This window comes from Sciurus carolinensis, chromosome 10 (genome assembly GCF_902686445.1).
Source record: "Sciurus carolinensis chromosome 10, mSciCar1.2, whole genome shotgun sequence".
NCBI lineage: Eukaryota > Metazoa > Chordata > Mammalia > Rodentia > Sciuridae > Sciurus > Sciurus carolinensis.
In genome coordinates, this window is record NC_062222.1 from 16,397,853 (window position 1) to 16,425,394 (window position 27,542).

Sequence of the window (27,542 nt, forward strand, 5' to 3'; positions counted from 1 at the left end):
TGTTTAAAATGTTACTTCATTTTCTTCAAACAAATCATTTGCAGTTAAAGTGTGATGATACACAGATTTTCCTTATTAAGTTGCTTGCTCTTGTTACCTAGATGCCTAAGAAATTTTAATTTTGCTTATTTTCGGTATTTGTCAGTTTCTCTCACATTCTTTTTCTCATTTTTTTTAACATTTATTTCTTTATTTATTTTTGGTACTAAGGATTGAAGCAGAGGTGCTCTACCATTAAGCCACACGCCTAGCCCTTCTTATTTTGGGAGGGTACCGGGGATTGAACCCGGGGTGCTTAACCACTGAGCTACACCCCAACATTTTTATTTTATTTTTTAATTCTTTTTTTTTTGAGACAGGGTATTGCTAAGTTGTTTAGGACCTCCTGCCTCAGCCTCCTGAGTTGCTGGGATTATATTCATGCACCACCATGCTCAGCCATTTCTCTTTCTTAAAGGAAATAATTTAATCTATATACAGGATACTTTATTGACAATGTAGATATTTGATTCCAATTTACAAAGGCTTTAAAATTTGACATTATATGGAAAAATTACCTAAGCCACAGTTGGTAAAGATGAATGTATGAGCTGTGTGACTGGTGTTTCCTTTCTGGGTTTCTAATTTTGATTTAGAACACTTTTTCATACCTTGTATCATTTTCTTAAATGACCTTTAGTTCACTCTGAAATAGGGCACAGTTTGATTTGCCTCTGGGCATCTTTCTGCCACGCTTACATTATCTGAATGTTCTGTTTTGTTTTGTTTTTTAATCTGGAATTGATTTTTTTAAATGGTGCAAATTGGTAGAAGGAAATGCCGTTCAGGGTAGTTTTTCTGGCTTTACCTAACAATGTCAGGCTATCCCCCCCCCCCACCCCCCCGTGCTGGGGATCAAATCCAGGGTCTCGCATGAGTCTAGGGCTCTACCACTGAGCTCCCTCCCTCCCCGGCCCCTCAAATACTGGACTCCTGGACAGTGCCACCTCTTTTCATATTCATTTTTGCATGGTGCTTTCTTTTTATCCCAGTAACTGTCGCTGGAGAGATTGAGGAGTTGCCAGAGAGGGACACTTCAACTTCAACTCAGGACAAGTGGAGTTAGTTCTTTGGGCTCTTGACAGAACACGCAGGAATGAGTTTAAGGGCATGTCAGTTAGAGACACAGACATATAATTTAGGAAAGCAGAGACACATTCAAGGACACACATGGGCCATCTCAAAAGTAAGAGATGAATTTGGGGTTCCCAGCTCCTCTTTTAAAATAAACTTGGAGGAGGTGGGCATGGGAAGGTGTGTGGAGATGACATCAGTCTGGTGATGATAAGCAAGTTTAGGGTCGTCTGGACATTCTCAGAATCCCTAGGCTGACATGGTCCCCATTATCGGATCAGTAGATAATGTTAGAAAGTACCCTTGATTGTAGGTTTCCTATAATATCATCTCTTTCTTGCCTAATTATCAATTATGTAGGTTAGTCAGCAGTGCACAAGGTGATTTTTATAAGTCAATGAATTTACAGTAGCCTTAAGATTTACAGATTTTTCAGAAATTGGGGGGTGATGGACCTGGAAGAAAAATTACTTGGGGAGTGATAGAGCTGGGAAGAGAGAGCAGGCTTAGGGAGGGACTTTTAAATTAAAGTCATATTTCTTTGTCCTTCCTCTTGTCTCCTAGTTTCTAGCTATCTTTTATTTCTTTTCTGTCCTGTGTCGTAACAGCCCCAGAGCACAGCTTGGCAAAGATATAATGTCATCCAAAGGAATGTGGAACCGTGCTGTTGAAACGCGTCTACTTTGCGCTGGTAGCGTGCCCACAGCTTGACAGCTGTCCAGAGTCACTGCTTACCTCATCTTTAAAATATACCGAGTGCCCTTGAGTTTGCACTGAGGCCCTGGGGCTCCTTGGCACACAGTTTGGGGACCACGATCTCAGTCACGCTTCTGCTGCAGATCTGGAGACCACACTTCAGAACCACAAAGGGGTTAGCTGTGTGTTTTGTTTGGGGCTGGGGTTGAACCCAGAGCCTCATGCACATTAGCAAAGCGCTCTACCATGGAGCTACACCCCACTCACCAAGAAGAAAGTTTGAAAATGGTATGGATGAGAGAGAGATTTGGGGGTACAGAAAAATACCACATCTCAAAAAAGAGGTGCCCGTGAAGCCTTGGAATGCACAAGCAACTCGGGCATCCCCGCCAGGTCCTTGCGGCCTGGCCTGGCCTACAGAGTGGCCTGACCCCGCCCTGGCTCCACCCAGTCCTGGCCAGCTGCTGTCCCTTACGACTACCAGCACCCCAGCCCAAGAGGTCGCTTCGCACTCTCAAGGTAGCCTGCACTGGGTGGGAAGATAGTAGAATGACAGACATCACGTCCCTGTGTGCATGTGTGATAACACGCGTGGTGCACGACCACAGAAACGATATGATGTACCCCATTTGTGTACAATGGATCAAAATGCAGGCGTAAAAATTTTTTTTTTAATTTTTATTAAAAAAAAAAGTTCACCTGCACGTTGAGCCCTCAAGGGCGTGATCCTTGCTTTCTTAAATGAATCTCTGCTTGTGCCTTGTTGTCTGACTTGTGCTGAAATTCTTTTTTGGTTTTTTTTGTTTTGTTTTGTTTTGTTTTGTTTTCTCTTTTTGCAGTACTGGTGACTAAACCCAGGCATGCTTCACTACTGAGCTACATTCTAAGCACTTTTTATTTTATTTTTACTTTTTAAGTTGAGGCAGGCTCTTGTTGAGTTTTCCAAGCTGGCCTTAAATTTGAGGTCCTGCTGTCTACATGGCCTCTTGAGTCACTGGGATTACAGGTGTGTGTCACCACACCTAGCTGAAATTCATTTCTGTCCCATATGTCCAGGGCCTGTCATTTTGAGTTAAGGTCCCCCTTTTTGGGTCCTCCTTGGACCTTCCTCCAGTGATATTTCCAGCCAAGTAGAAAATTTCTTCCTTTGGTCTCATATATTCAGATAAGCAGGCAAATCAGTTAAAATGGATTTAAAATGTTGAAATGAAACCCTCTTGCCACCGATGTGCATGTGTGTTTGTGGGTGCATTTACTTGGAGATGCCCAGACACCTGAATGTATGTTGCGAAAACCAGTGTACCATTTCTTAGTTTTGAGGAGGCACTACTTTAAGGAACAAGAGAGCATTCTTGTAGACTTATTGACCTTGATGTTCGAGGATATTTGAATGTTTGAATTTGCTTTGTGACCTACCTTAGTGAGTTTGATTGACTGCTAGTTTGAGAGGCTGTCAGTCAGCCTGGCACATTTTATTTAAAAAAAAAAAAAAAGTCTTTCTAGGGAAGGCAAGGGTCTGCGCATGCGGTAGAGAAATCAGATTGCTCAGTACCAGGTTCAACATGCACAGAATCTTGGAGGTGATTCCAAGTAAAACTTGCCCCTGGGTTTATATGAAAATGACAAGGAACATGGTTGACCTCTAGAAGAGCCATCGAATGCTTCTGGTGAGCTGGCGGCTGTCGCTTCTCCGAGCTCCACAGTTGAGGACTGCTCTGTCCTTAGTGGAGTGTAATCTATTGAGATGAAGAGGAAAGCACTAGAAAGGGCCCTGAAGACAGCGGTGCTGGCACTTTCTGGACTTCTCACCCTTTCTCATTGTAGGGTCTCAGGAAATGTGGGCAAGTCAGAAAAAGGTGCGTCCTCGGGGGAGACCTGCTGACTCCTGGCCTTTTCCAGGGATTTTGAAAACCCAGCAGCTGGTATTGCAGACCATGCTGCCCAGTGATGTTGTCAGAGTCCCTGACGGTGCACTCGACACCTGAGGGAAATGGCTGTGGAGTAAATTCAGCCACCGCTTAGGTGACAGGCACCTGCGCAGGCAGCATGAACAGAGCAGCAGTCTGCTGTGACCCAGTGTCACTGTGGGCCTTCTAACCTTTCACTCTTTACAGACTAATCTTCAGATTCACCTTATGATCCGTAGAAAAAGGAATGTGGGTTTTGCTTGGCTGTTCTTGGGTGAGACCAGAGTTACAAATCATAAAGCCAAATCCGAGGTTAGAAGAGGCCACCCAGGTCGAGGTATTCTTCCCTTCAAAGAATCGTCTGTTAGTCAGAGACTGGTGTTAACCACAGTATTTGGATTACCTGTCCAGGTAGCAAGCAGGCCCCTGGAAGCTCTTCAACTGACCTGTAGAACTGGCTTTGCCCATGAAGGCGGCACCTTCGCCCTCACCGAGTCCCAGCGGTGCAGACGTCATTGCTTACCTTGCAGCTGAAGCGGGAGGAGGGACGGAGCCGGCTTACCTGTGCTTTCCTCTCCGCAGCGTGTTCCATGGGAAACGGCACAAGCAGACTCTACAGTGCTCTCGCCAAGACGCTGACCAGCAGCGCCGCCTCTCAGCACCCGGAGTATTTGGTGTCACCTGACCCAGAACATCTGGAGCCCATTGATCCTAAAGAGCTTCTTGAGGAGTGCAGGGCTGTCCTGCACACTCGACCACCCCGGTACCAGAGGGACTTTGTGGATCTGAGGACAGATTGCCCCAGTAGCCACCCACCCATTAGGGTCATGCAATGGAACATCCTCGCCCAAGGTATGCCTGGTGCTTCTATGCCGAGCTCTCGGTTTGCTGTGACCACTTTCTGCTCTGCATGTGCCCAGTGCTCTGGTGTCGCTGTGCAGGGGAGAGGTGTGGAAGGAAGGGGTAACTGTCATTTATCAGGCATCTCAGTGGGACATCCTTAAGCCCGTTGCCTCCAGCCTCCAGGCCATCACTGTAAGACGGCATTGATGGGTAACATGGAGAGTTTTGTGAGGAGACAGCTGCTGGGGTGGGAGCGCCTAGGTGTTTAGGTGACTCAATTGTATTCCACATTCAGCTGTGGAACTGGAGACCAAAAAGATGTTGCTTCAGTTCTGTGTTCATTGAAATGTTATTTTGTTATTTCCTGAGTCTGCCGAATTAAAAAACAGATGTCAGTCAACCTTCCATAGCATTGCCTTTTATGTAGCAGTAGACATTTTAAGAAAAAGAAACAAGAGCCCATTTATTCATGGATGCATATATGTATTTAGCTACTGGAAAAGAAGGGAATATGCTGACTTACCAATCTTTGATTCTTTCATTTTTTCTAGGTGTTCATTCACCTAGTAGGCAAAGCTGCCCATTTAAAGTTCATTCTGAGTAGTGTCTATTTGTATCAGTTCATATGGCTTTTTTTTTTTTTTTTTTTTTTTTTTTTTTTGTGCAGTGCTAGGGATCGAACCCAGGGCCCCGTGCTTGACAGGCAAGCACTCTACCAACTGAGCTATCTCCCCAGTCTCTGGCTTTATTGTTAATGTCAGTGTTAAAACTAGTATATAGAGCAAAATATATTTGTTGCATTTGACATAGTTTAGATTCCTACAATAGCAAAGAACAGTTCTAATGCTAAAACCAAAGATCTTTTATTTTGGAATATAGTTACAAGAAATAGTTTTATACAAAAGAAGTCAGATGCTTGCTTCATCTGGATGCTAAGAGGTTATTTAGTTTGGGGGGGTGTAGTATAGAGAGAACCCCCCAGGGCATCTGAAGCAGGAGGCACCGGGCGCCTGGAGACTCCTGGGCACCGTGAGGTGGCGGTTCTGCAGTAGCTAACACCGACTGGCTTTTTCTCCACAGCTCTTGGAGAGGGCAAGGACAACTTTGTACAATGCCCCGTGGAAGCGCTCAGGTGGGAAGAGAGGAAGTGCCTCATCCTGGAGGAGATCCTCGCCTACCAGCCCGATATACTGTGCCTGCAGGAAGTGGACCACTACTTTGACACCTTCCACCCGCTCCTCAGTCGACTGGGCTACCAAGGCACCTTTTTCCCGAAGCCCTGGTCACCTTGTCTAGATGTGGAACACAACAATGGGCCAGATGGCTGTGCCTTATTTTTTCTGCAGAACCGCTTCAAGCTGGTCAACAGTGCCAATATCAGGCTGACGGCCATGACGCTGAAAACCAACCAGGTGGCCATTGCTCAGACCCTGGAGTGCAAGGAATCCGGCCGGCAGTTCTGCATCGCTGTCACCCACTTAAAAGCACGCACTGGCTGGGAGCGGTTTCGGTCGGCTCAGGGCTGTGACCTTCTCCAGAACCTGCAGAACATCACCCAAGGTGCCAAGATCCCCCTGATTGTATGTGGGGACTTCAACGCAGAGCCAACCGAAGAGGTCTACAAACACTTCGCTTCCTCCAGCCTCAACCTGAACAGCGCCTACAAGCTACTGAGCCCCGATGGGCAGTCGGAGCCCCCCTACACCACCTGGAAGATCCGGACCTCAGGGGAGTGCAGGCACACCCTGGACTACATATGGTATTCCAAACACGCGCTGAGCGTCAGGTCGGCCCTCGACCTCCTCACCGAAGAACAGATCGGACCCAACCGGCTTCCGTCCTTCAATTACCCCTCAGACCACCTTTCTCTAGTGTGTGACTTCAGCTTTAATGAGGAGCCTGGTGGATCTTTATAGAAGCTGATCCGGTCTTTTTAATCACAGGAGTCTTAACCAGGGATGTTTCAGGAAACTGAAATAGGCTAGGAAGTTGCCTGAGGAAGGGTTCCGGGTTCGGTCATGTCACTTTCTGTGTTTCCAGCATGCCCTTGGAAAAGAAGCCCATTAGTTCACAAAACTTTCCAGTGAAAACCTATAGCAAAAAAGGTGTTTGCACTCCAGTTTCGGCCTATATTATTATCCCTCCTTTAGCGTCACGTGTTCAATCTGTCATTTAAGGGCATTCGGTTGGGCTTGTCTTGAAGCTTTTTCAGTTTGCAGATACTTTAAAAACTTGCAGACTTGCTTGAGTCCTCTGTAGTTAACATTAAGTATGTAGGAAAATTTCCCTAGACTGCATTTCAAGTTATTTATTTGTGAGTTTTTCTAATGTCAACAAGATATGCATGGCAATATTTATTTTTTTATGTCTTCATGTAAAACTAAATAAATTATAGCATTATGAACATTTTAGAACCATGCAAAACACATTATAAAGTAACTTATAGTAATTTTCTTAAAGCTTTAAAATGTTTATCTGGTGGTCTAACATTGTATACAAAGCAGCTGTTCAGGGAGAGGGTTTTGTTATTTAAGTGTAAGTATCAGGACTCTGGTACATTCTTCATAAATACTCCTCACTGTGCCTCCGTGTTTCCCATTGTGTTTCTTGAGGAAATTCCAGTTAGTTTTCCATTGTTCAATCACTGCTACATATTGTACTTTTTCCCATTGGAATATTGGAAGTTATCATTTTTTTTTGGAATGCAGTTTTCACAATAATTATTTGGGAGCTGTTATGTGGCAGTGGCTAAGAAAGCCAGGGGGACCTTCTTTTCAGAGATGTGAAGGTTGTTTTTGTTTTTTGTTTTGTTTTGGTTTTTGGTTTTAGGTACTGGGATTGAGCCCAAAGTGCTTTAGCACTAAGCTACATCCCAGCCCTTTTTCTCGTTTGTTTTAAGACAGGGTTTTGCCGAGTTGCCCCGGCTGGCCTCAAACTGTGATCCTCCTGCCTCAGCCTCCTGAGCTGCTGGGATTACAGGTGCCACCTCTCTCAGCCAGAGATGGGAAACTATAGAAACCCTGTAATTGGGCTGTCATAGAAATTTCCTAAGACAGCCAGATGACCATGGTTTAGAACATCTACAAAGAATGTAAGAAGTTAAAAGGTAACCTGCAATTCTCAACCATCAGAAATAAAAGTAATAAAGATAGCAGGTGAAGCCTCTTCCAGACGACATAAGCCATCAGTCATAACCTGGTAAATGTTTTATTGTATGAGCTGTAAATATTTAAGATTAATAAATGACCTTTTAAAGCTCGTGCTCTTAATATCTTGTCTCTCTAGTCCAAAAAGAATCTGGGAGCAGACTGATTGTTGACGCTGTCACCTGGCGATCCGCTCTAGCCATTGATATGTAGAACCCATACCATGGTGGGTACCGTCTGGCTCTGCGGCGCCCAGGCTTTGCTTGCATGGTCTCGGTGCCGAGGCTGCAGCTCCCCAGCATGGCTCATTCACACATCCTGAGTTGACACCACTCGGAACAAGTGAGGCTTCCAGTGGTTTTGGAAGGAGCAAGCAGGAAGGGCGGCTGCTCCGGTGCGCAGGACGGCCTCAGCCGGTTGTTGAGAGGCAGGAGGCTCGGGGACTTTACTTAGTGCGGCTTCCCTGCCCTAAAGCAGACCGACCTGAAGAGAAATCACGAGAGCCTTGAGCAAGCAAATCCGGGTGAGGATGAAAGCAGCATACCTGTGAGAATTTCAAGTGTCATCTGACCGTACACACGTCAACAGCAAGGATCAGGGTGGGCAGAGGCGTCAGTGGGAAGAACACTGGGCACAAAGTTTCTGGAAATACCAATAAGTGAGCATAAGGTAAGGAAGCTGAGAAAAACCCACTGTGAAACCTGTGGCAGAGGCCGGATGTTTACTTAATGAGATGCTGCTGTTGCTTGGTGCATTTCCTTGTCTTCATTTGAAGTGTAATTAGGTGAGCATTCTGCTCCGAGAATTTCTGAAGAGTGTGTATTGCGTTTTGTATTGTAAGTGTGCCTCGAAAGTCTTGGTAGACAGCTTTGCTTTGTGGACTGAGTCACTTGAAGCAGTGATTGAACAATGGAAAACTAACTTGAAGGTGTAATGGTAAGTTAAGAAGTTCGTTGCACAGAACTAAAGAGAGATCCTCAAATTTTAAGTACGTTCTATGCGTAGAGTGATCCCATCCCATTCCGAGGTGCTTTTGGTCCTGCTTCTCCTTTTTTATTTCATATAATTTGATGGTCATTAAAGTAGGTCTTAGAAGTTGACTTATGTGGATTTGAAGAGGGGATGAGTGACATGGACATTGGCTTCCTTCACAGCGCACTTCAGTAGCTTCCATTCTACCTGGCGCTGGTAAGGACTGCCTCATTTTCTTAAAAAACAAACAAACAAAAGCATCATGCATTATGGTGTGTACGTAGGTAAGAAGAGACCAGCATTTGAATTCCTTGCCTTTGGTTCTTTGCATGTGATTTTTAGAATGAAAGGCCAAATAATTTGAGCAACATGACAGTTAATAATTGAGGGCTGGGTGAGGTGGTGCATGTCTGAAGGCTGAGGCAGGAGGATCTCAAGTTCAAAGCCAGCTTCAGCAACTTGGCAAGGTCCTGTCTCTAAATAAAACATAAAAAGGCCTGGGGATGTGGCGCAGTGGTAAGTGTCCCTGGGTTCAATCCCCAGTACCAAAAAATAAAGGATTCAAACCCAGGTCCACCTTGACTCCAAGGTGCTTGCTTGTTCCCCTCCACCAGGTTCCTTAGCCTCAGTGAGTACTGGAGGGCAGAGTGGTATTATAGGGAGCAAGAAGTTTGTTAAATGAAAACAGTGAAACAATGGCAAAGGCCCAGGGGTTGAGCTTATGGAATGAAGAGGAAAAGCATGTCCAAGGGCACACAGGCTGTCAATTAAGGATAGCAGTGTGACCAGGATGACCCCGAACAAACCCATGCATAGGGCCTTGGCTTTCTTATCCTATCTGCCCTCCTGTGAGATGTCCATAAAGAATTATAAATGGGCACCAAGTCACCCATAATCCCAGTGTCTGGGAGGCCAAGGCAGGAGGATCACAAGTTTGAGGCCAGCCTCATCAACTCACCATAGAAAGAGCTGGGGAGGTAGCTCAGTGGTAAATTGCTGCTGGGTTCAACCACCAGTACCACACAAAAAAAGTGAGAAATACATATGTAAGCCACTGAATGCTTAAGATTCAAAATAGGAGGGAAGGACCCTGTGCTTCGTGTCCTAACCACTCCTGTTTTTAGCCAAAGAGAATAACCCTTCTTTTTGAAAGGTCAGACCCAATAGTGTTACAGAAATTTAAGCCCAAAATAGGCAAGAGATTTGCAGATGTGAGGATGCCAGTGAGTTCTTCAGCCTTGGGAGACGCTGTGGACCCTGCTCTGGTCTGTGACGCGGGAATACCAGCAGTGAACACCCTCGGCTGCGGGGCCTGCCCTGACTTCTCTGGAAACCTCACTTTTGAGAAAACATTCTCGTAAAAGAAGATTGCAGTGGAAGCCCTGCCTCCTGGCAGCGCTAGGAAGAGCCTGGCTGTCTCTAAGCATCTGGTGAACTTGGTCTAGAAGGATCTCGACTGATTTTCTTTTCTTTTTTTTTTTTTTTTTTTTTTTGCTTTGGCCACCAGGACACCTGAAACCAAAGTTAATAGCTGGATTTTAACCGCTGTGCAAGGCTCACCAGCATGCATTCTGTGTATTTACTTACTGATTTTCTCTTACCACCCTTTTTCCTGCCTAGGTTTCTTTTTCTTTTTTTGGTACTGGCGACTGAATCCAGGGGCACTTCACCACTGAACTACACCCCCAGCCCCTTCGATTTGATTTTTCACACAGGGTCTTGCTAAATTGTTGAGGCCGTCTCAAACCTGTGATCCTCCTGCCTCAGTCATCCAAGCAGCTGGAATTACAGGCACGTGCCACCACACCCAGCTTCTGTGCCTACATTTTAAATCAGATAGGGACTTTTTTTGAGTCAGTTGCCACATAGCTGTTTTAAATCTTGTATCATTCAAAATCCAAGCCTCCCAACCTCCTGATACATGTGACGCCGGCTCTGACCTCACCTGGCATACTCTGTATAATTCTGAGAAACAAATCAAGAAAGGTGATGGAAGACTGGGGCAAAGGGAATATTATTGGCTGACATTTGATTCTGGTTTCCATAGATTGGTGAACCTGAAGAGATGACCCAGCAGATTCTGCAACATTTTAAAGTTCAGTTTGTGAGCCAGGCGCAGTGGTGCACACCTGTAATCCCAGCTAGTCAGGAGGCAGAGGCAGGAGGATTGCAAATTCGAGGCCAGTGTGGGCAATTTAGCAAGACCCTGACTCACAGAATAAGGGCTGGGGGTGGGCGTAGCTCGGTGATTGAGCATCTGGGTTCAATTCCCAGTACCAGAGAAGGGGAGAGCACAAGTTCGAGAAATTGAGGATCGCTGCGTGATAGAGGTCCTGGTGGCTGGACACTAGCCCTCTGTCCTTCTCTGACCCTCTGTTTTGGATGGGAACAGGTAGGGTTGCGCCCCCAGGAGGTCAAACACTGACCAGCTGAACTGATGACTCCAAAGTTTTTCTTGAACTTTAGGTTCTTCTGAGGTTGGGGGTGCTACTGGGAATTGGACCCAGGTCCCTCCACCACTGAGCTACATCCCCAGCCCTTTTTGAGACAGAATCTCACTAAGTAGCCCAGACCATCCCTGAACTTGCCATCTCCCTGCCCCGCCATACCCAGCTCTTCCCCACGGTTGCTCGAATATTATTTTGAATTCCAAAACTGAGATATGCCCAGATAGTTACCATCCTTGGGGGAACTGCTTCCAGGCTTCATGAAGCTCTCAAAGCTAGTGTGACCTTTACAGGGCATTTGCCTCTTAAAATATATTTCAAATTTCTATTTGGGTGTGGGGAATGGGGATTAAATCAAATTCCATGTGTTTATGATTTTGTCATAATGAACCCAACTACTATATAATACCCTAAATTTTTTTAAAAAATTATATTCTTCCCTAAAAAAGCAATTCGGAAGTATTCTGGTCAATGGCAGCAGCATTGTTGGCACTGGATGTAGCTTTCCCTGATATTTTCCTTTGAAGGTACAAGGTACAATAATATGGTAATGCTGTCCCACAAGACTTCGAGACTCATCCTAATTAGAGATGTTAAGCGTGAGAAAAAGGTTTTAAAATCAATAAAACATACAGTATGTTTTTTAAGCCACTTGTAATGCTTAATATATTTCAAGCTGCCTTTTCCCAATGAATGCTTTAGGAACACTCAAGTTAGTCCCTAATCCTCGGCTTTGCTTGTTGTAGCTGCGTGGCAGGGTTCTCTCCTGACTGCTAAGGCAATTGCCTAGAGATACTTTTAAAATACTGATGCCTGGGGATATAGCTTAGTTGGTAGCCTGCTTGCCTCAAATGCATAAGGCCCTGGGTTCAATCCCCAGCACCAAAAAAAAGTACAGATGCCTGGTGCTGGGGCAATGGGTCAGTGGTAGAGCGCTTGCCTAGCATGTGTGAGGCACTGAGTTTGGTCCTCAGTACCACATAAAAAAAATAAAGGCATAAAAAAATACTGATGCATGGCTGCCACCCCGAACATTGTCATTTCAGTGGTATTGAATGTGCCCTGGGCAGCAGCATCGCCCCAGATAACTGGAATGCACAGCAGTTAGCACTGTTTATAGTCAAGGTAAAAGCCTAAAACTCATATTTGCATATTATTATGTATTTTACCATTTTGGATGATGATGACTTCATTATTTTACCTTTTTCAACAGCAATAGTATTATTTCAGTAAATAAATCTAATATAGATAGAATTTTCTCAAAGTTAATAAAGTGGAATGGGAGAAACAATATCTTGGGAGAAGACCACTCTGCTTTTAGGTTACAACCAATTGATCCTTTTTGTTGTGTTTTCGATAGTGCTTTGCATTCAACAGCTGGTTTACTTGGATTGTGTCCTCACTTTGGAAGCTGCAATATTGTTTAGTTCTGAATCCAGTATTACTTACTGCTTAGTTGAGGTATTCAAAGAGTGCTGGGTGCTCAAAATAGTCTTGTTGGCTGCACTTGATGCAGAGAGGAGATAAATCCAATCCACTGATATTTGCCAACAGTACTTTATTCTACTTAGGGCTGGCTTCACTGTGTACATGTTCCTACAATTTTAATCATGAGGGGCAGTGATTATAACAAAGGGGCTGAAATATACAAATCTCAGCCACAGAAGTCTCAAAAACTGTAGAGGGAAGTTTTGTGTTTTTTAAAATTGTAGATGGACACAATACCTTTTTTAAATTTATTTGTATGTGGTGCTGAAGATCGAACCAGTGCCTTACACTTAGGCAAGCGCTCTTCCATGGAGCTTCCACCCAGCCCGGAACAGTGGCTTTGATTACTGCAGCTAAAGTAAGGTTGGTTATTCTCACCTCCTGGCAGACTTGAAGTGAAAAAGATCATAGGAAACATTGTAAATAACCCCATGGCCAAAGTTTTGTCTTTGGAAAGAAGTTTATCTGCTTATTAATAATTAAACGTGGCTTGTTTACACAGAGTGATCAGAAACGTATGCTTCTAAGCGTGCGCTCGGGCATGGCCGCTGATCATGTTCCAGGTGCCCTGTAGGACATTTTGGCTTCGCTTCACCGTCTCTGTCTGGCTTTTTTGGACTGGTTTGCTTTCCCCTTCCTCTTGCAATTGCCTGTTGCCTGTCATATGTAAAACATACTTCATCTGCCAGTCACCTCCAATTCAGCAAATCAAACAACTCAGATCTAAGTGGAGGAGGAAAGCGTCATCCAGGGCCTTGCCCTCAGTGGAGTGGCTCAGTAACGAGTGGGTGCCTGGGATGGCTGGGGACAGTATTTCAGGGTGTCTAGCCCAGAGATGTCGGAAAGGGAAACAGGCCTGATCAAAGGACTAAATGTTAGGCTGTGGGCTTTTTCTGGTCAGATGCCAATAAATTTAAAGCAGTCCCAGTGGTGTGAGTGATTAAATTTGCACTTTAGAACCTCTCGGCTGGCATCTCACTGCGTTTTAGTGGGAGGTTTGGGACCAAGCAATCAGGACAGGGAGGATGGGAATGGAAGGTATTTAGAAGGTACAACAGGACTTGATGAATGACTAGATATGAATAAGGTGTCGAAGGGCCCCACGAGTTCCTCTGGCATTGGAAATGGGTTGCTGGTAATGTCTTTTGAGTGAAATGAACAAACTTTGGAGGGAAGAGAGTTGAATTCAGGAGGAAAGAGCCAGTTGGCATTAGATGAACTCATCTAATACTCGAGTAAAAATATAGTCGGGAACAACAGATTTGGTAGTGAGAGCCATACATAGCCAGAGGTAGGATTAACAGAGTGAAGTCAAATCGTAAACTCGAGGAGTTCTAAATCCCTAACGTATTAACTTCGTTAATTCTCACAATGATTCTGAAGAAAGGAGCCATAGAACCTTCTGGAAAGCCAAAGGAAAGCTTAGATAAGGCTGTGTTTAAGGCAGGAAGGAAACCAGAGAGGTGTCAGAGAAAAACTAAAGGCGTTTTGAGGCACAACAGAGAGATGAGATCACATGAAAAACCAAAGTATTTTCACTTGATTTTGGAAATGGCTTTTCAAAAACTGTCTAAGCCAGAATTCAACTGAAAGACAATGATAGGCTATTAACTGTTGGAACCAGGGGACCAAGACAGAGCAAAGGGAAAGATGGTGAGAACAGGAGGCAGGTGGCCTTCTGTAGCAAGGGTTCCAGCAATGCAGTGAAGGTGTGTTAGCGACCATGTCGTCTGTAAAGAGGTGTGCTGACCGTCTGCTGGGAGCTCCATCTTTGTCACGTAAGGACAGATGGCTGAAGCTGGGGAGGCAGGGAGTACAGGGGTATCAAGGTATGGCCATGTGGCTTTCTCCAGTATGCTGGACACAAAAAACAAAAGTTACACTGATTGATAGTTTGGAGGGGTTGAGATTAAATGCCACAGTTAAGATGAGGTAGATGTACTGATTGTACTCTGATCAGTAGCTATTGTCAACCTATATGTTCCAAATCCCAACTAAAGACAGACAGGTAGAGTGGTGGAGATAATACAGCATAGGAGGAAGGCATTCACTTAAGTGTCTTTAGGTATCTTCCATAGTACGTAACTAAGATTTTTAGCAAATGTTAGCAAAATCCCTAAGTGTCTGAGTGTCTCTAATATGATTACCTCTTGGGAAGAGGTGCAGGGATGGAATAAAATATAATCTTTGACCAAAAAGAGTATTATGGAAGACATGATGATAAAGAATAAAGTGCCAAAAACACAATACCAAGGTTTTTTTTGTTTTGTTCTTTGGTACCAGGGATTGAACTCAGGGGCACCCAACCACTGAGCCACATCCCCAGCCCTATTTTATATTTTATTTAGAGACAGGGTCTCACAGAGTTGCTTAGTGCCTCAATTTTGCTGAGGCTGGCTTTGAACTCAGAATCCTCCTGCCTCAGCCTCTGGAGTTGCTGGGATTACAGGTGTGCACCAAAATAGTACCAATTTTGACCACTTGGAACGTTTAGGGAATATTCTAAAATGAGGTGGAATTTGAGATTAACTTCCAAATGGGGTAAGATTCAAGTGAGTTCGTCTTCAAGCTTTTATTAAAAAATGCGGGTGTGGTGGCACACACTTGTAAACCCAGAGGCTGTGGGGCGGGGACTGAGAGAGAAAGTTCAAGGCCAGCTTTAGTAACTTGTGAGGCCCTATGTAATTTAGTGAAACCCTGTCTCAAAATAATAAAAAGGGCTGGAGATTTGCTCAGTGGTAAACTGCCCATGGGTTAAATCCCCAACACCCACCCCCTCAAAAGTACTATCAGGTATGTTAATGGAAAAGATAAAATGATTAGAACAGAAAACTTAAAAAAAAAAAAAAAAAAAAAATCTTTTGTCAATCTAAGTAGTATCTGATCAAATGCATAATTACAAGTCAAAAAATATTAAGCATCACTTCATCTAATATACAAATTTTCTATGTAGTAGAAAAAACATTAAGATGCAGTCACAGGACCCCGCTTTGTGTGAAATTCAAGGGATCCTTCTAGTACCTCCATTTTCTTACCTATAAAAGGGCCAGAGTATTACTTGACTTCTTACCCTCCCAGTGAGAACTAGATAGCTCGACTCCAAAATGTATCACATATATAAATTCGTTAAGTGTGACTAACTAAAATACTAAATTACGGAAAGTAGACCATTACAGCTCTCGATAAAAATTAGGAAGGACTTGGCAGCACGCGGGTGTTTGCCAAACACTCGTATACCGGCAAATAACAGCAGTGGCATTTCTTCACACTTGTATCGTTACAAATATCACCAGAGACCAAGCCAAGATAAATTTCATTTCTATATTTTCAGAAAACCTACTTGAATACACTTTGAAACAAGAGTACAACAAAATAGAATATACTTCAAATGTTGAATATACAAACTATTATAGTTCAAATCTGAACACTGGTACTTTCCCTCTTAAACTTTTAACTAAAAAAGAAAGAAAAAGTAAAAGAAATAAGAAAAAAAAGAAAAAAGAAAGAAAACAAATGCCAGGTACTAGAGCTACCTGACAAAAATTCATGCTGCGCCTGAACTTCCAAGTGACAGTAGAACTGAAACTGATGTGTCTGCGCAGATGCCAGGGCCAAGTGAATGACACAGGCGTGTTACAGCAAAAGGCCAGAGCCAACTGTTAATTTGTCCACAATTAAGAAAACTGACAGACTTAAACTACCATATAAAATGTTACATGTAAATTCTATAACAATACTGTGCTAGGTACAAGATTTTTAAAATTTTTCTTTTAATAAAAAAGCTTTACACAAACAAGCCATTAGCTTATTTCAAGAAAGAAAACCGAAAATTAGTCTAAGGCCTTTGTTTTAAATCAGCTTAAGCTATATGATATTAAAAAAAAAAATCGCACTAGATCTTTTTTGCTATCCTCTTTCTGAAGCTTTTGGATCCATTCTTCAATTCACATTCTATAATACCTATATTAGCAGAGTCTTCACATAGCACCAGTTAAGTGAATACTGTGCGAACACAGTAATAATTGCTGGTATGCATATAAAATGCATCAAAAATTGCTATATGTAACAATGAGATCACCCATCCCAACCCCTCCCCACTGAAAACTACAGAGCCTCTTACAGATGTTAGTGTTCCAAGTCTTAGTGTAACTTGATATTGTAGTGAGCTGCTTGGTCCCTTTCAATCCTTTTCCTTATTGACGGGTTCAGTTGTTTCCTACTGTAAGAGGCAGTTTTCTGTCAGCATCTCAATGTGTAGTTCATTTCCCACTGAAACATGGGATAGGTAATTTATTTCCAGTAAGTCTGATTGTTTTCTTATATGCATTAAAAATGTTTTAAAGTCTTCCTTTGACTTTTCTTGATGACTTCCCTCGCAATCATTTATGTCAGTACTACCATTGCAGTCTACAGTCCACAGCGGAGCTGCTGTTTATTTCTCACATGTCACTAGTCCTTCGGTCTTCATAGTTACCGGAAGGGCGAGAGCTGAAGGGGCACTGACAACTACCACATGGGTCACTGTCTTATTTCCATCTGCCGGTTTTTCTTCTACCAGCTGCAAAGTTTTCACATCATGTTCCTGCTTTTTTGCCACTGCTTCTGACTTAACCTCTGGCCCTTTTATGACCGCACTGATAACTCGAGGAGGAGTCTGGCCAGATGCCTGCTGGGTGGGCACCGAGAGTCTCATTACGGGTGTGCCGTGGGCTAGTGAAACAGGAGTGAGCGCTCTCACAGCCAGCGGGGTTCCGACAATGTTAATGCTTCCGGATCCAGTCAAATTTGACTTTGTCTGCAGCTGACACTGGGCAAGCTGTGTAGCTGGGATGGTGATGATTTTGGCAGGCTGCATGGTGATTTTGTCTCCGTTTTCCGCAGAGGCTGGCATCACAGTAGGGATTGTCTGAATGACTACCTTTGGAGAAGTCGCTGTTGTTGGACTGGTGCTGGTTATTAATGGTGCACCCGCATTAACTGACTGAACTGCCACAGTTGAAATCTTCTGACCCAATGAGGTCATTACAACAGGTACCTGCATTGCCACACGAACCGTCCTAGTAGATTAAGAAGAAAGAAGTTGGTTATATTCCATGCTTAATCAGAAAATGAGTCTCTTGGGCAAAAAGATGAACGAAACTCCAAAATGTATAAAATTAGTGCTCCTAAATTTTAGATACACTGGCAATCCCTGAAGTTCAGAATAGGAAATACCAGGCAACAAATTAAGAAAACATTAAAGCCCACATTCCACATCCACCCAGGGCTGCGCTGACCTAGTATGCACAAGGTTCAGTCCCCTGCATTGCGGAAAAGAAAAAAACCACAAAGATCCATCTATTCAACCAGAAAGACCAGGTTACTTGAGGCATCTGCTTTAACAACAACAAAAGTATTTAACACACAAACACTTTCCACAGTCTTGCCAACAGTAGTTTGTAGAATGTTGTGACACGTGTTAAACAAAAAGGGCATCTCCCAAGGAGCCTTTTCCAAATCAGTGGCCGTGCTACAAGTAACGGCGTGCGTGCGTGTGCTCACCTTGGCGCTGCCGCTGCCGACACAGAGGCTGTGGTGGGCGGAGACCTGGAGGAGGCGTCGTGAGCAGGGGACGTGATATTCACCACTCTGGCCACACCCTTCTCGGTTCTGGAGCAGTGTATTGGAGAAGAGTTTTTCCCACCGCGAACAGAAGTTGCTGCTTTCAGGAGACTTTCTGCAGACAGTGACACGCGTTCTAATGACTTCTCATCAGTGGCTGCTGCTAAATCTTCACTGCAGGTTTCACTTTTGTCATCATCTATGACCACTATGTTTTTGGGCATATCCTTGAACTGATACACAAGCCTCTGTCCTTCAACCTTTGCAAGAATTCCCCGTTGGTAGTAGTATCTGAAAAGGGGGAAAAAATTACTAAATAAATCAAGTATACGACCACACCCCCGCACCCCGTCCGAAAAATACAAAAAACAAAAAACATGCACAGCAAATACCAACATAATTCTCTTACTGTAAGGGCAGAGCAAGCTTACTGCATGGACTGCTCAGGTTTCAGATGTGAAGCTGAAACGTCAAACTACGAGTCCTGTAATGTTCAGATCTATTAAGTAACTGATTCGATTCTTTTTTTATTGGGGCCGGGGGGAGGGGGAGGCAGTAACGGGGGTTAAATTCAGGGGCACTCTACCACTGAGCTACATCACCAGCCATTTTTATTTTGAGGCAGGGTCTTACTAAGTTCCCGAGGCTACCCTCAAATTTGCAATCTCCTGCCTCAGCCTCCAGAGTGGGTAGCATTAGAGGCATACACCACCATGCTCAACCACGACTCTTTCTTAAAGGAAATAATTACTGGTAGGAATTCTACAAAGATTATGAAAACAAATGTAACATTATATGAAAAAATTACTTAAATCACACTTAGTAGAGATCAATCTATGGAATATGGTACTACTGTCACATAAAACCCAATGTGTTTGTTTTTAAATACCCTCAGCATGCACACTACAATGACAGTTTTGTGAATTTCTCAAACTGACAAAACTTATGAAAATTTTTCATGTCAAGAGAAATCCATTTATAACAAATTTTTAGGAAATTAAAAAGTTAACTTTGGAAACTTTGATTTTTTTTTAAAGGCCTACAACTTGAATATTTTTCTGTAAAAATGCATTCCAATGATGCTGAAATTATAGGTCTCTAGACCAAACTCTCTCTCCCTCCTTCCCAATCTAAGAAGCTCCTCTAAATATCCTCCAAAGTTATATTAAGGATTTTGAGCTCTTAAATCAAACAGCTAACAGACAACATAGAGAGACATACAAGTTGTGTTTGAAAACAAGTTCATTTGTGTTCTTACCTCAAAGCTCGTCCCATAGTTTCGTAGTTCATGTCTGGTTTGTTCTTATGTTTTCCCCAAAGCTTAGAGACAGCCTTTGAATCCACAAGCTTGAATATGCCCTTTTCTCTCTGAGTCCACTTAATATACCGAGGACAAGTATTTTTATCTTGAAGTAAATCTAAAAGAAACTCCCACAAATAGGTTGTGTTTCCTTTAAAAACAAAGCAAAAATAATTCATTAACATAATTACAGGCAAATAAAGTATCCTTTTTTATAATATAGAAAGCCTCCTAGGCTTAGTGGCACCCACCTCTAATTCCCAGCAATTTGGGAGGCTGAAGCAGGAGGGCTGCAAATTTTAAGGACAGCCTCAGCAACTTGGTGAGACCCTGTCTCAAAATGAAAAATAAAAAAGGGCTGGGAATGTAGCTCAGTGGTAGAACGTCCTAAGGTTCAATTCCCAGTACCCCCCAAAATAAATAAATGAGATAAAATAAAATTCTAAATATGCTTGTTAGCTGGTTTTAAAAATTGTATGTTTCCAGTTATGGTAACAACAAAATAAATATCCTAGGTTTTGTACTACCATATATTACTGAATTCTGGATTCTGAGTTAAGAGAAAGGCACAATACTTAGCACAAAGTTAACCTGAATTAAACAATCAAATTTATTACTTTGCACAGATCTGAACTCTGAATAAGTTAATGTGCAACTATTATACAGTTATAAGTTATAATACAAGTTATATACAAGTTATACAAGCCTAAAGTCCATATCAAAATTAATCAAAAGGCACTATTAGTTTTATTAAATAGGCAAGCAATATGTAATAAAATGTGAGAAATTTTTTGGTAAATCAGTTGGAGTATCTTTTTGATCCTTAGATCCTACATCCCCCCAGTCCTTTTTTATTTTAAGACAGGATTTCACTAAGTTGCTGAGGCTGGCCTCAAACTTACAATCCTCCCATTTCAGCCTCCTGAGTAGCTAGGATTACAGGCACGTGCCACTGTACCCAGCAACAAATTATTGCCCCTGAAAACTGATTTTTAAAAAATCCATCATCTCTTTCTACTGATTATACCCAGTATTGCAAAGATAATATATTAAAATAATTTCATTATATAAGAACTCAAAGTCAGTCGTGCTTCAGTCTTAAAACATGAGCTTCTTAAACGCCCTACCAGAAAAAACAGAATAATCCCTAAAACTAGTACTTATCCAATGTTAACTACAACATTAGCTCTGCATCACACAACTAATAGGAAAATCTGAAACTGAGGAAATACATTTATTCACCACATGCAGAGCTAACATGGAATGGAGGATACAGAATAAAATTTAAACCCTGGTTCTGCCTCAAAGTATTTACAACTTAGTGGGTAAGAAACAGAAAAGAACAGTATGAGAAAGTACAGTATATCAAAAGGCAATGCATAATTATATTCCAAATGAATTACAAAAAACAATAGGGCCTCAGGAATGGGAATAAAGCAGGCTGGGAAAACATCACAAAGTTCCAGAAATTGGCTAAAGTTTGCATAAAAGGAAGGAATCTGGGCAAATAAAATAAGGAACTTAATCCCAAAAAGAAGAAATCCCGCCCGCCCACTGGAAAAAGGGGTCATGAGAAAAGCAGGCTTTTCAGGTTGTTTTCTTTTATTCCCTTTGGAGCCTCAGAAGTGGCAGTTCTGAAACCGATGGAAGAACAGAAGCATCCTAAGGAGAGGAAAACACACACAGCCCTGCTGGGCCCCCAGGTAGTCGCTACTCACTCTCCCTTTACGACAGCCTTAAACCTGGACCCAAGCTAAAGACCACCTTCCAAACCAAGCCGCTGCCACCCATTCTCCTTTAGTCCACACACTGACATGACACTCTTCCTCTAGTATTCTAGTATTTCATTTTCAATTTGTATTATTTGGATTTCCCTTAAAATTAAACAAATTCAAGAATAATCCAGAGTGGAGCCAAGTATGCATCTTTCAACCTAAAAAAGACTGACCCCTCAATTTTCACGTTACATGAATTACTACCTCTGAAGCTCCACTACATCAGCATCATTAACCTAAAAACTGCTGAACCATTTATCTCTTTCAACTACATTAAAATTTGTGGCGGGGGGGTGGGGGGGCATTTTCATTTTATTCACAGCCAGGGGATTATCAGGTCCTTTAAGTAGACATAGTAAAAGTGAGCAGAGACTTTATGCTGGAAGAAATTTTTGTAGAGCATAGACAAAGCCTAATACTTAGCAGGAATTTGTTTCATGCTTGTTGCATTAATTAGATTCATCAACATTCCTTGGTTATCTTTAAAAACTACACTCAAGCTCCCATCCCCGAGTTAATTGACAATTCTAGTTCTGATTTTAAGGAAAACAGGACTCAGAAAGGGAAGCTTCTTTGTCGAGGTAAGGCCTATGACAAGCATGAAACTATCATTTTGTAAAGGAGGAGACACCAAGATTTTGAATCCAGGTTTACCTATAACAGTGTCCACATTGTAACATCTGCCTCAAGTTTAAGATTGAAATTTTAATGAAAAGTGATTTTTAGGCAGGGGGTGTAGCCAAGTGGAATCAGCATATGAGAGGCCCCAAGGCTACCAAAAAAGGGGGGGACGGGGTGTGGATTTTGGTAAAACTAGGTCATGACAAAGTCTTTGTCCAGTGTGAAGTATAAGGCCTTTTTCAGGGGTGGAGGGAGTGGGATACTGGGGACTGAACTCATGGGTGCTTTACCACTAAGCTACATTCCCAGTCCTTCCCCACTGCCCCCCAGACATTGGAACAGGGTCTTATTAAATTGCTGAAGTCCTCACTAAATTACTGAGATTACTGGCTTGCACCACCATGCCCAGAGAAGCATAAGGTCTTTGGGTGTAAGGATACCACTGATAAGAATTATAATTCATCATCTATCAAATCTTAGTTTGAAAACATCTTTCCATCAAAGTGATTTTTTATTATCCACTTATGACATAAAATATATATAAAAGCACTACTGAAATGTTACTTGAACTCATCTTAATGAATTCAGAAAGCAGAGTGGGGGAGGCTTATTGCAGTTTTTTATTTTTAGTGAGGATATACACATTTTCAAGCAAAAACATCTAAGTTTTGACTCATAACTGAAATTTGTTGATGAGAAAATTAAATTCAGCCTGCCCTAAATTCTTGTACTGCTTTTAACCAGTTAAAAAATTATGTTTCAGAAACAAGTTAGTTGTAAACCTCCGTCAACTCAAGTGGCCTTGTGTGGGGACGAGTGTATATACACACACGTGCCCCCAAACCACAGCCCCCAGGAAGGCTGTGCATCTGGGTGCCTGGGATGTCAGCACCTCCTCATACTCCCCCTAGTGTTGTTCTGGCTAGGGAATCCCAGTGGGGGTTGGGGTGACAGGGAGGACCAGGCCTCGATACTCTCAGAAGGCTCCCCAGATAAAGCTGATCCATCCATAATTTAGACATACCACTAGCAACAGTACTCCCACATACACATGTACTAGAAATAATTTTTTTACAAATGCAAACATATTACCAAATTGGAGGGTTGGGGGGCTTATCTCCAAAATAACCCTCCCCCAAATTACCTTTTCCTTCTCTGGGTTTCTTCTTGATACCTAACTCAGGAGACCCATTGGAAATTGGTGATTGCTGGGTTTTTGGTTTACGGCCAACTGAAAAAAAATAAGATATTGAAAACAGAAAAATAACAGAAGTATGATTAGGTGACAGACATTATTCATTAAATTAGATATTAACATATGGCCTAAAATACTCAGTATGTATGACAAGTTGCTTCTAAAAAAATATTTAAAACACTTCTGCAATTTTAAATGAAGCAGCTAGTTGGTAGTAATTTCAAGGTATACAGCAAGTCAGATACTACCAATCTATTTTTATGGTCAGTGCCTCAATCTGCTAACCTTTTACATTAATGGAGCAATAGAGACGAGTCCTAGTATCATGTTTTTTGTGGTACCGGGGAGTGAACCCAGGGCACTTAACCACAGAGCAACATCCCCAGCCCTTTATTTTTATTATTTTATTTAGAGGCAGGATCTCATTAAGTTTTTCAGGGCCTCACTAAATTGCTGAGGCTGGCTTTGAACTCGCAATCCTGCCTCAGTCTCCCCAGCCACTGGGACTGCGGGCGTGTACCAGGCTTTGGGGTTCTTTTCTATGGGATTGTTAGAAATGGCTCCACTTATTGCAGAAGATATGATGATCTACAAAGTCCTTTGAGCTCAAATGAGAAAAAATAAAAAATATTAAACACTCTCTATTGCTCTGAAACAGTTGATTCACCAGAATTTAAGTGAAAGTGTTTAAATTTCCCTTCCTCCACATGTACATATAAGGGGGGGAATTTTCTCTAAGTGGTTATTTTATGTCTGATAAATGTCTGTGCCTTCTCTTTTGTTTCTCTTCATTTCTGCCATTAGGTCTCAGACAGACTAGCATCTACAATGAAGAGAAAAGCAAGGGCTAAATCCACACTAAAGAAAGCATAAGTCTAAAATGAGTTACACTGGATCTGCAGCACAGATGACTGACTTGGCAGGTGAGAGGAAGCCTCAGGAAAAGTTGGAAATATTCAAGTCTATCTCATTTTCAGATTAAAAATATTACTGACATGGTGATTGTCATACATCTGGGATTTTGATGTCATTCTCTTCTTCATTAGCAAGGTTTTTTAGATTAACCACGTAAAGACCTAAATTGTCTTAATATGTATTGTATTATAAAAATACATAGGATATATTCTAGGATTTCATTCTGGTAACTAATCAATAAAACTCTGCGTTTACAAAAGCTAGGACAGCAAGTTCTCTGGCGTCCTTGTTAGAATAGAGCTTAATTTCTCAACTTCAATAAAACTCATGTTACAAATCAGTCAGTAATAAATCCAACATCTTCACCATCTCCTAAATGCAAGCACAAGAGCCTAATGTGAAAGATCACTTAAATCAGCACCTGTAGTTTCAGCTACTCAGGATGCTGAAGCGGGATCACTGGCTAAACCCACAAGTTCAAGACCATCCTGGGTCACATAATGAAATCCTGTCTAATAAAAAAAAAAAGCAAGCTCAGAAAGGCTTAATTTCTTTTCTTAGAAGTTAGCATTTCCAAATCATGTTCCTTGAGAAATTAACAGGGTATTCCTCAGTAGGAAAAAGGGTTCTATCAAATTAATTTTTTTTTTGTACTGGGGATTGAACTCAGGGACACTCAACCACTGAGCCACATTCCCAGCCCTATGTTGTATTTTATTTAGAGACAGGGTCTCAATAAGTTGCTTAGTGCCTTGCTTTTGCTGAGGCTGGCTTTGAACTCGTGATCCTCCTATCTCCTGAGCCGCTGGGATTACAAGCGTGCCCAGGTGCCGGCTCAAAATAACTTTTATAATACTGACACTGAAATCTATCCTTTCTTGGAGATATACTATATATGTTAGGAATTAAAGGCACTGAAAATTAAAAAGTCTGCTATTAAAAAATAAAATGTGCTTAAGAAAACAGAAGCAATGGTGCTCTGATGCTTCACTGTCTCCCTGATGGCAATAAGTACAGAACAGGTATATGTGATTCCTAGATGGTTATTCATGAAGACCTTTTAGAGAGAGAATATTAAATTGGCAAATTATTTCCTGATTTATATCATGCACATCCTGGTTCTGTGTATGACCCCTGCTGTTCAGGGTTTTTCCCATCCTTTTTGTTTTGTTATTTGTTACATCAACTAGCCAAAGGCTCTAATGGGTAGTATTTAAATAGATATGTCTTTGCTTTTCAACATTTACAAAAGGAAATAATTCTTCCTTTAAATTCTCTCATTCATAAAAGAGGCGTCTAACCTTAGGTATACTATGGGGAGGGGAGGCAAGGCTATCCTCCCTCTTCACCCACCTGCAGGTGCTGGGGATGGATCCCCGGGCCTGCACATTCCAGGCAAGTGTCCTATCCCTGAGCTACGATACTTCCCAGCCTGAGTCCTCTGTCTTATTATTCCTTACAGCAATGAGTACATGGCAACAATTGGAAACACTGTTTAATAAATAAAAGAAAACACCATTATTTCCAACACAACTTTACCTTATTTTTGCCTTTTTTTTTTTTTTTAATTTAAATGCAAAGACAGGAAAGAAAGTAAAATTAGATGAATGACAAATTTAGGATTTTGATCCTTTCAAATTTTACCTTTTATTTCAATAGGAAAAGATGCTCCTATAGGTGGTTTCCTTGTGACACTGGAGATGTACTAGATCCTTAGCCAGCTACATACCCAACACTTTTTTTAAACTTTTATCTTGAAACAGGTTTTCACTAAGTTACCAAGACTGGCCTCAAACTTGAGATTCTCCTGCCTCAGCCTCCTGAGTGGCTAGGAGTAGAGACATGCGCCACCATGCCAGGCTTAAAAGCTCCTTTTCAGATAAGTACTATTAGGGCCTAAATACAAATTTGTTTAAACAGTATAAATGTTAAAACATAAAATTAAAATCTGTTTGTTATCAATGATGCTCAAGTCCAGAAACTCATGGCACCAAAATAGAGTCATCCTGATTTTTTAAAAAATAATAAAAAATAATTCAATTTGTTGTTTATTTAAGACTAGATAGTGTACATTACTTTTTTGTGTGTGTGTCCCTTAAAGGGAAAAAAAAATTGCCAGCAAAAAATAAAAATAAAAAAGTTAAAAAAAAATTCATCTGCTTTCTCAGAAATTTATAAATATACTCTACCTTTTTTCTTTTTCATTGGTTCATGGCTCTCTGGTGATGTAGGAATAGGAGAGGTATCCATTGGTTCAGACTCTTCAGTCGACACCTCCACTACAGTTTCTGTAATGACATCTGGCCTCATAGCAGCATGGATAAATTCTGGAGTTGATACACAAGGAGGAACAAACACTTCCACTATAAAAAAAAGTTGAAAAATTTAAAATTTCCCACCCCCATTAACATTTCTTATATGGATAGATCAATATTTAGAAAGGCTTAATCAAAGCAGGATGAAAATAAAATACTAAAGAAATTAATTTGTTGAATATTCAGTATGATCCAAAGTATACAAGAAAATTAATGTAAAGGAAAACATCTTAAAGGTGGGAAGTAATTGCCTGCTTCTTTCTTTTTTTTTTTTGGTGGTACTGGGGGGATTAAACCACCCAGGGGTGCTCTACCACTAAGCTACATCCCAATCCCTCTCTTATTTCAAGACAGGGTCTCACTAAATTGCAGAAGCTGGCCTCAAATTTTCAATCCTCCTGCCTCTACTTTCCAAGTAGCATGCACCACCACACCAGGCTTCTTCACATTTTTAAGCTCTCTGAAAACTTTGACTGATTTTGACAGTTAGGAAAGCATTTTTAAATTATGGTATAACAATTCTTTAGTAACTACATTCCTTCTACACAGCCATCATTATTCTTTAGGTCATATGCACATGGTACAAATTTATAAGATTTATAAATATGTACTCAGTAAAAAGTATGTACTTATAGGGCTGGGGCAGTGGCTCAGTGGTAGAACACTTGCATCACAATCACACATGTGGGGCACTGGGTTCAGTCCTCAGCACCACATAAAAATAAATAAAGGTATTGTGTCCATCTACAACTTTAAAAAAAAAAAAAAAAGACTTAAAAATGAAAGACTGTTCATTACAGATTAATGAATATCACCTTTCAATATTTCTATTTTATATTTAATGAAACAGTCCTGATTTTTAGGTCAATAAAAACAATACACACAGATTGCTACCTGGCATTCTATTACACACTAATGTTGCTCTGGCTTCCTTCAATGCATGATTAATCAGTATACGACATTTCTATTTCAAATTTAAAGATTTACTAATACTATCATGGATTAATACGCTGACCAATATAAGCCATAATTTACTTATCCTATCCTTGACTAATACACAGGATCCCTATTTGAATTAAAAAGTATAGCTGCTCTTAGCATTTATCATAAATTGCTATTAAATCTCAGTTTATCAAATCAAATTAACATTTGAACATTTTATTAAAATTGGGACATTTTAATTTGTCAGTCTAAAAGAGAAAAAGAGA

General features: G+C 41.6%; 2 protein-coding genes across 17 annotated transcripts in view; one reads left to right on the forward strand and one right to left on the reverse strand.

Annotated features, from left to right (window-relative positions):
• The window catches only part of Noct (nocturnin), a 30,041-nt gene extending 22,224 nt beyond the window's left edge, over positions 1-7,817 (forward strand). For 3 of the 5 annotated variants that reach the window (XM_047566126.1, XM_047566127.1, XM_047566130.1), the window contains exons 2-3: positions 4,299-4,568; positions 5,640-7,817. In XM_047566126.1, coding sequence (XP_047422082.1) covers positions 4,299-4,568; positions 5,640-6,475 — 1,106 coding nt within the window. In that variant the 3' untranslated portion in view covers positions 6,476-7,817. Of the gene's footprint in view, positions 1-1,721; positions 1,805-1,826; positions 2,329-4,298; positions 4,569-5,639 lie in introns of those variants that run through there. The other 2 variants (XM_047566129.1, XM_047566125.1) reach the window with 2 other exon arrangements.
• Positions 7,818-15,919: 8,102 nt separating this feature from the next.
• The window catches only part of Elf2 (E74 like ETS transcription factor 2), a 102,861-nt gene continuing 91,238 nt past the window's right edge, over positions 15,920-27,542 (reverse strand). For 8 of the 12 annotated variants that reach the window (XM_047566114.1, XM_047566113.1, XM_047566121.1 and 5 more), the window contains 5 exons: positions 26,209-26,382; positions 23,054-23,140; positions 19,472-19,664; positions 18,154-18,504; positions 15,920-17,669 (listed from right to left, as the gene is read on the reverse strand). In XM_047566114.1, coding sequence (XP_047422070.1) covers positions 17,045-17,669; positions 18,154-18,504; positions 19,472-19,664; positions 23,054-23,140; positions 26,209-26,382 — 1,430 coding nt within the window. In that variant the 3' untranslated portion in view covers positions 15,920-17,044. The remainder of the gene's footprint in view (positions 17,670-18,153; positions 18,505-19,471; positions 19,665-23,053; positions 23,141-26,208; positions 26,383-27,542) is intronic. The other 4 variants (XM_047566116.1, XM_047566124.1, XM_047566123.1 and 1 more) reach the window with 1 other exon arrangement.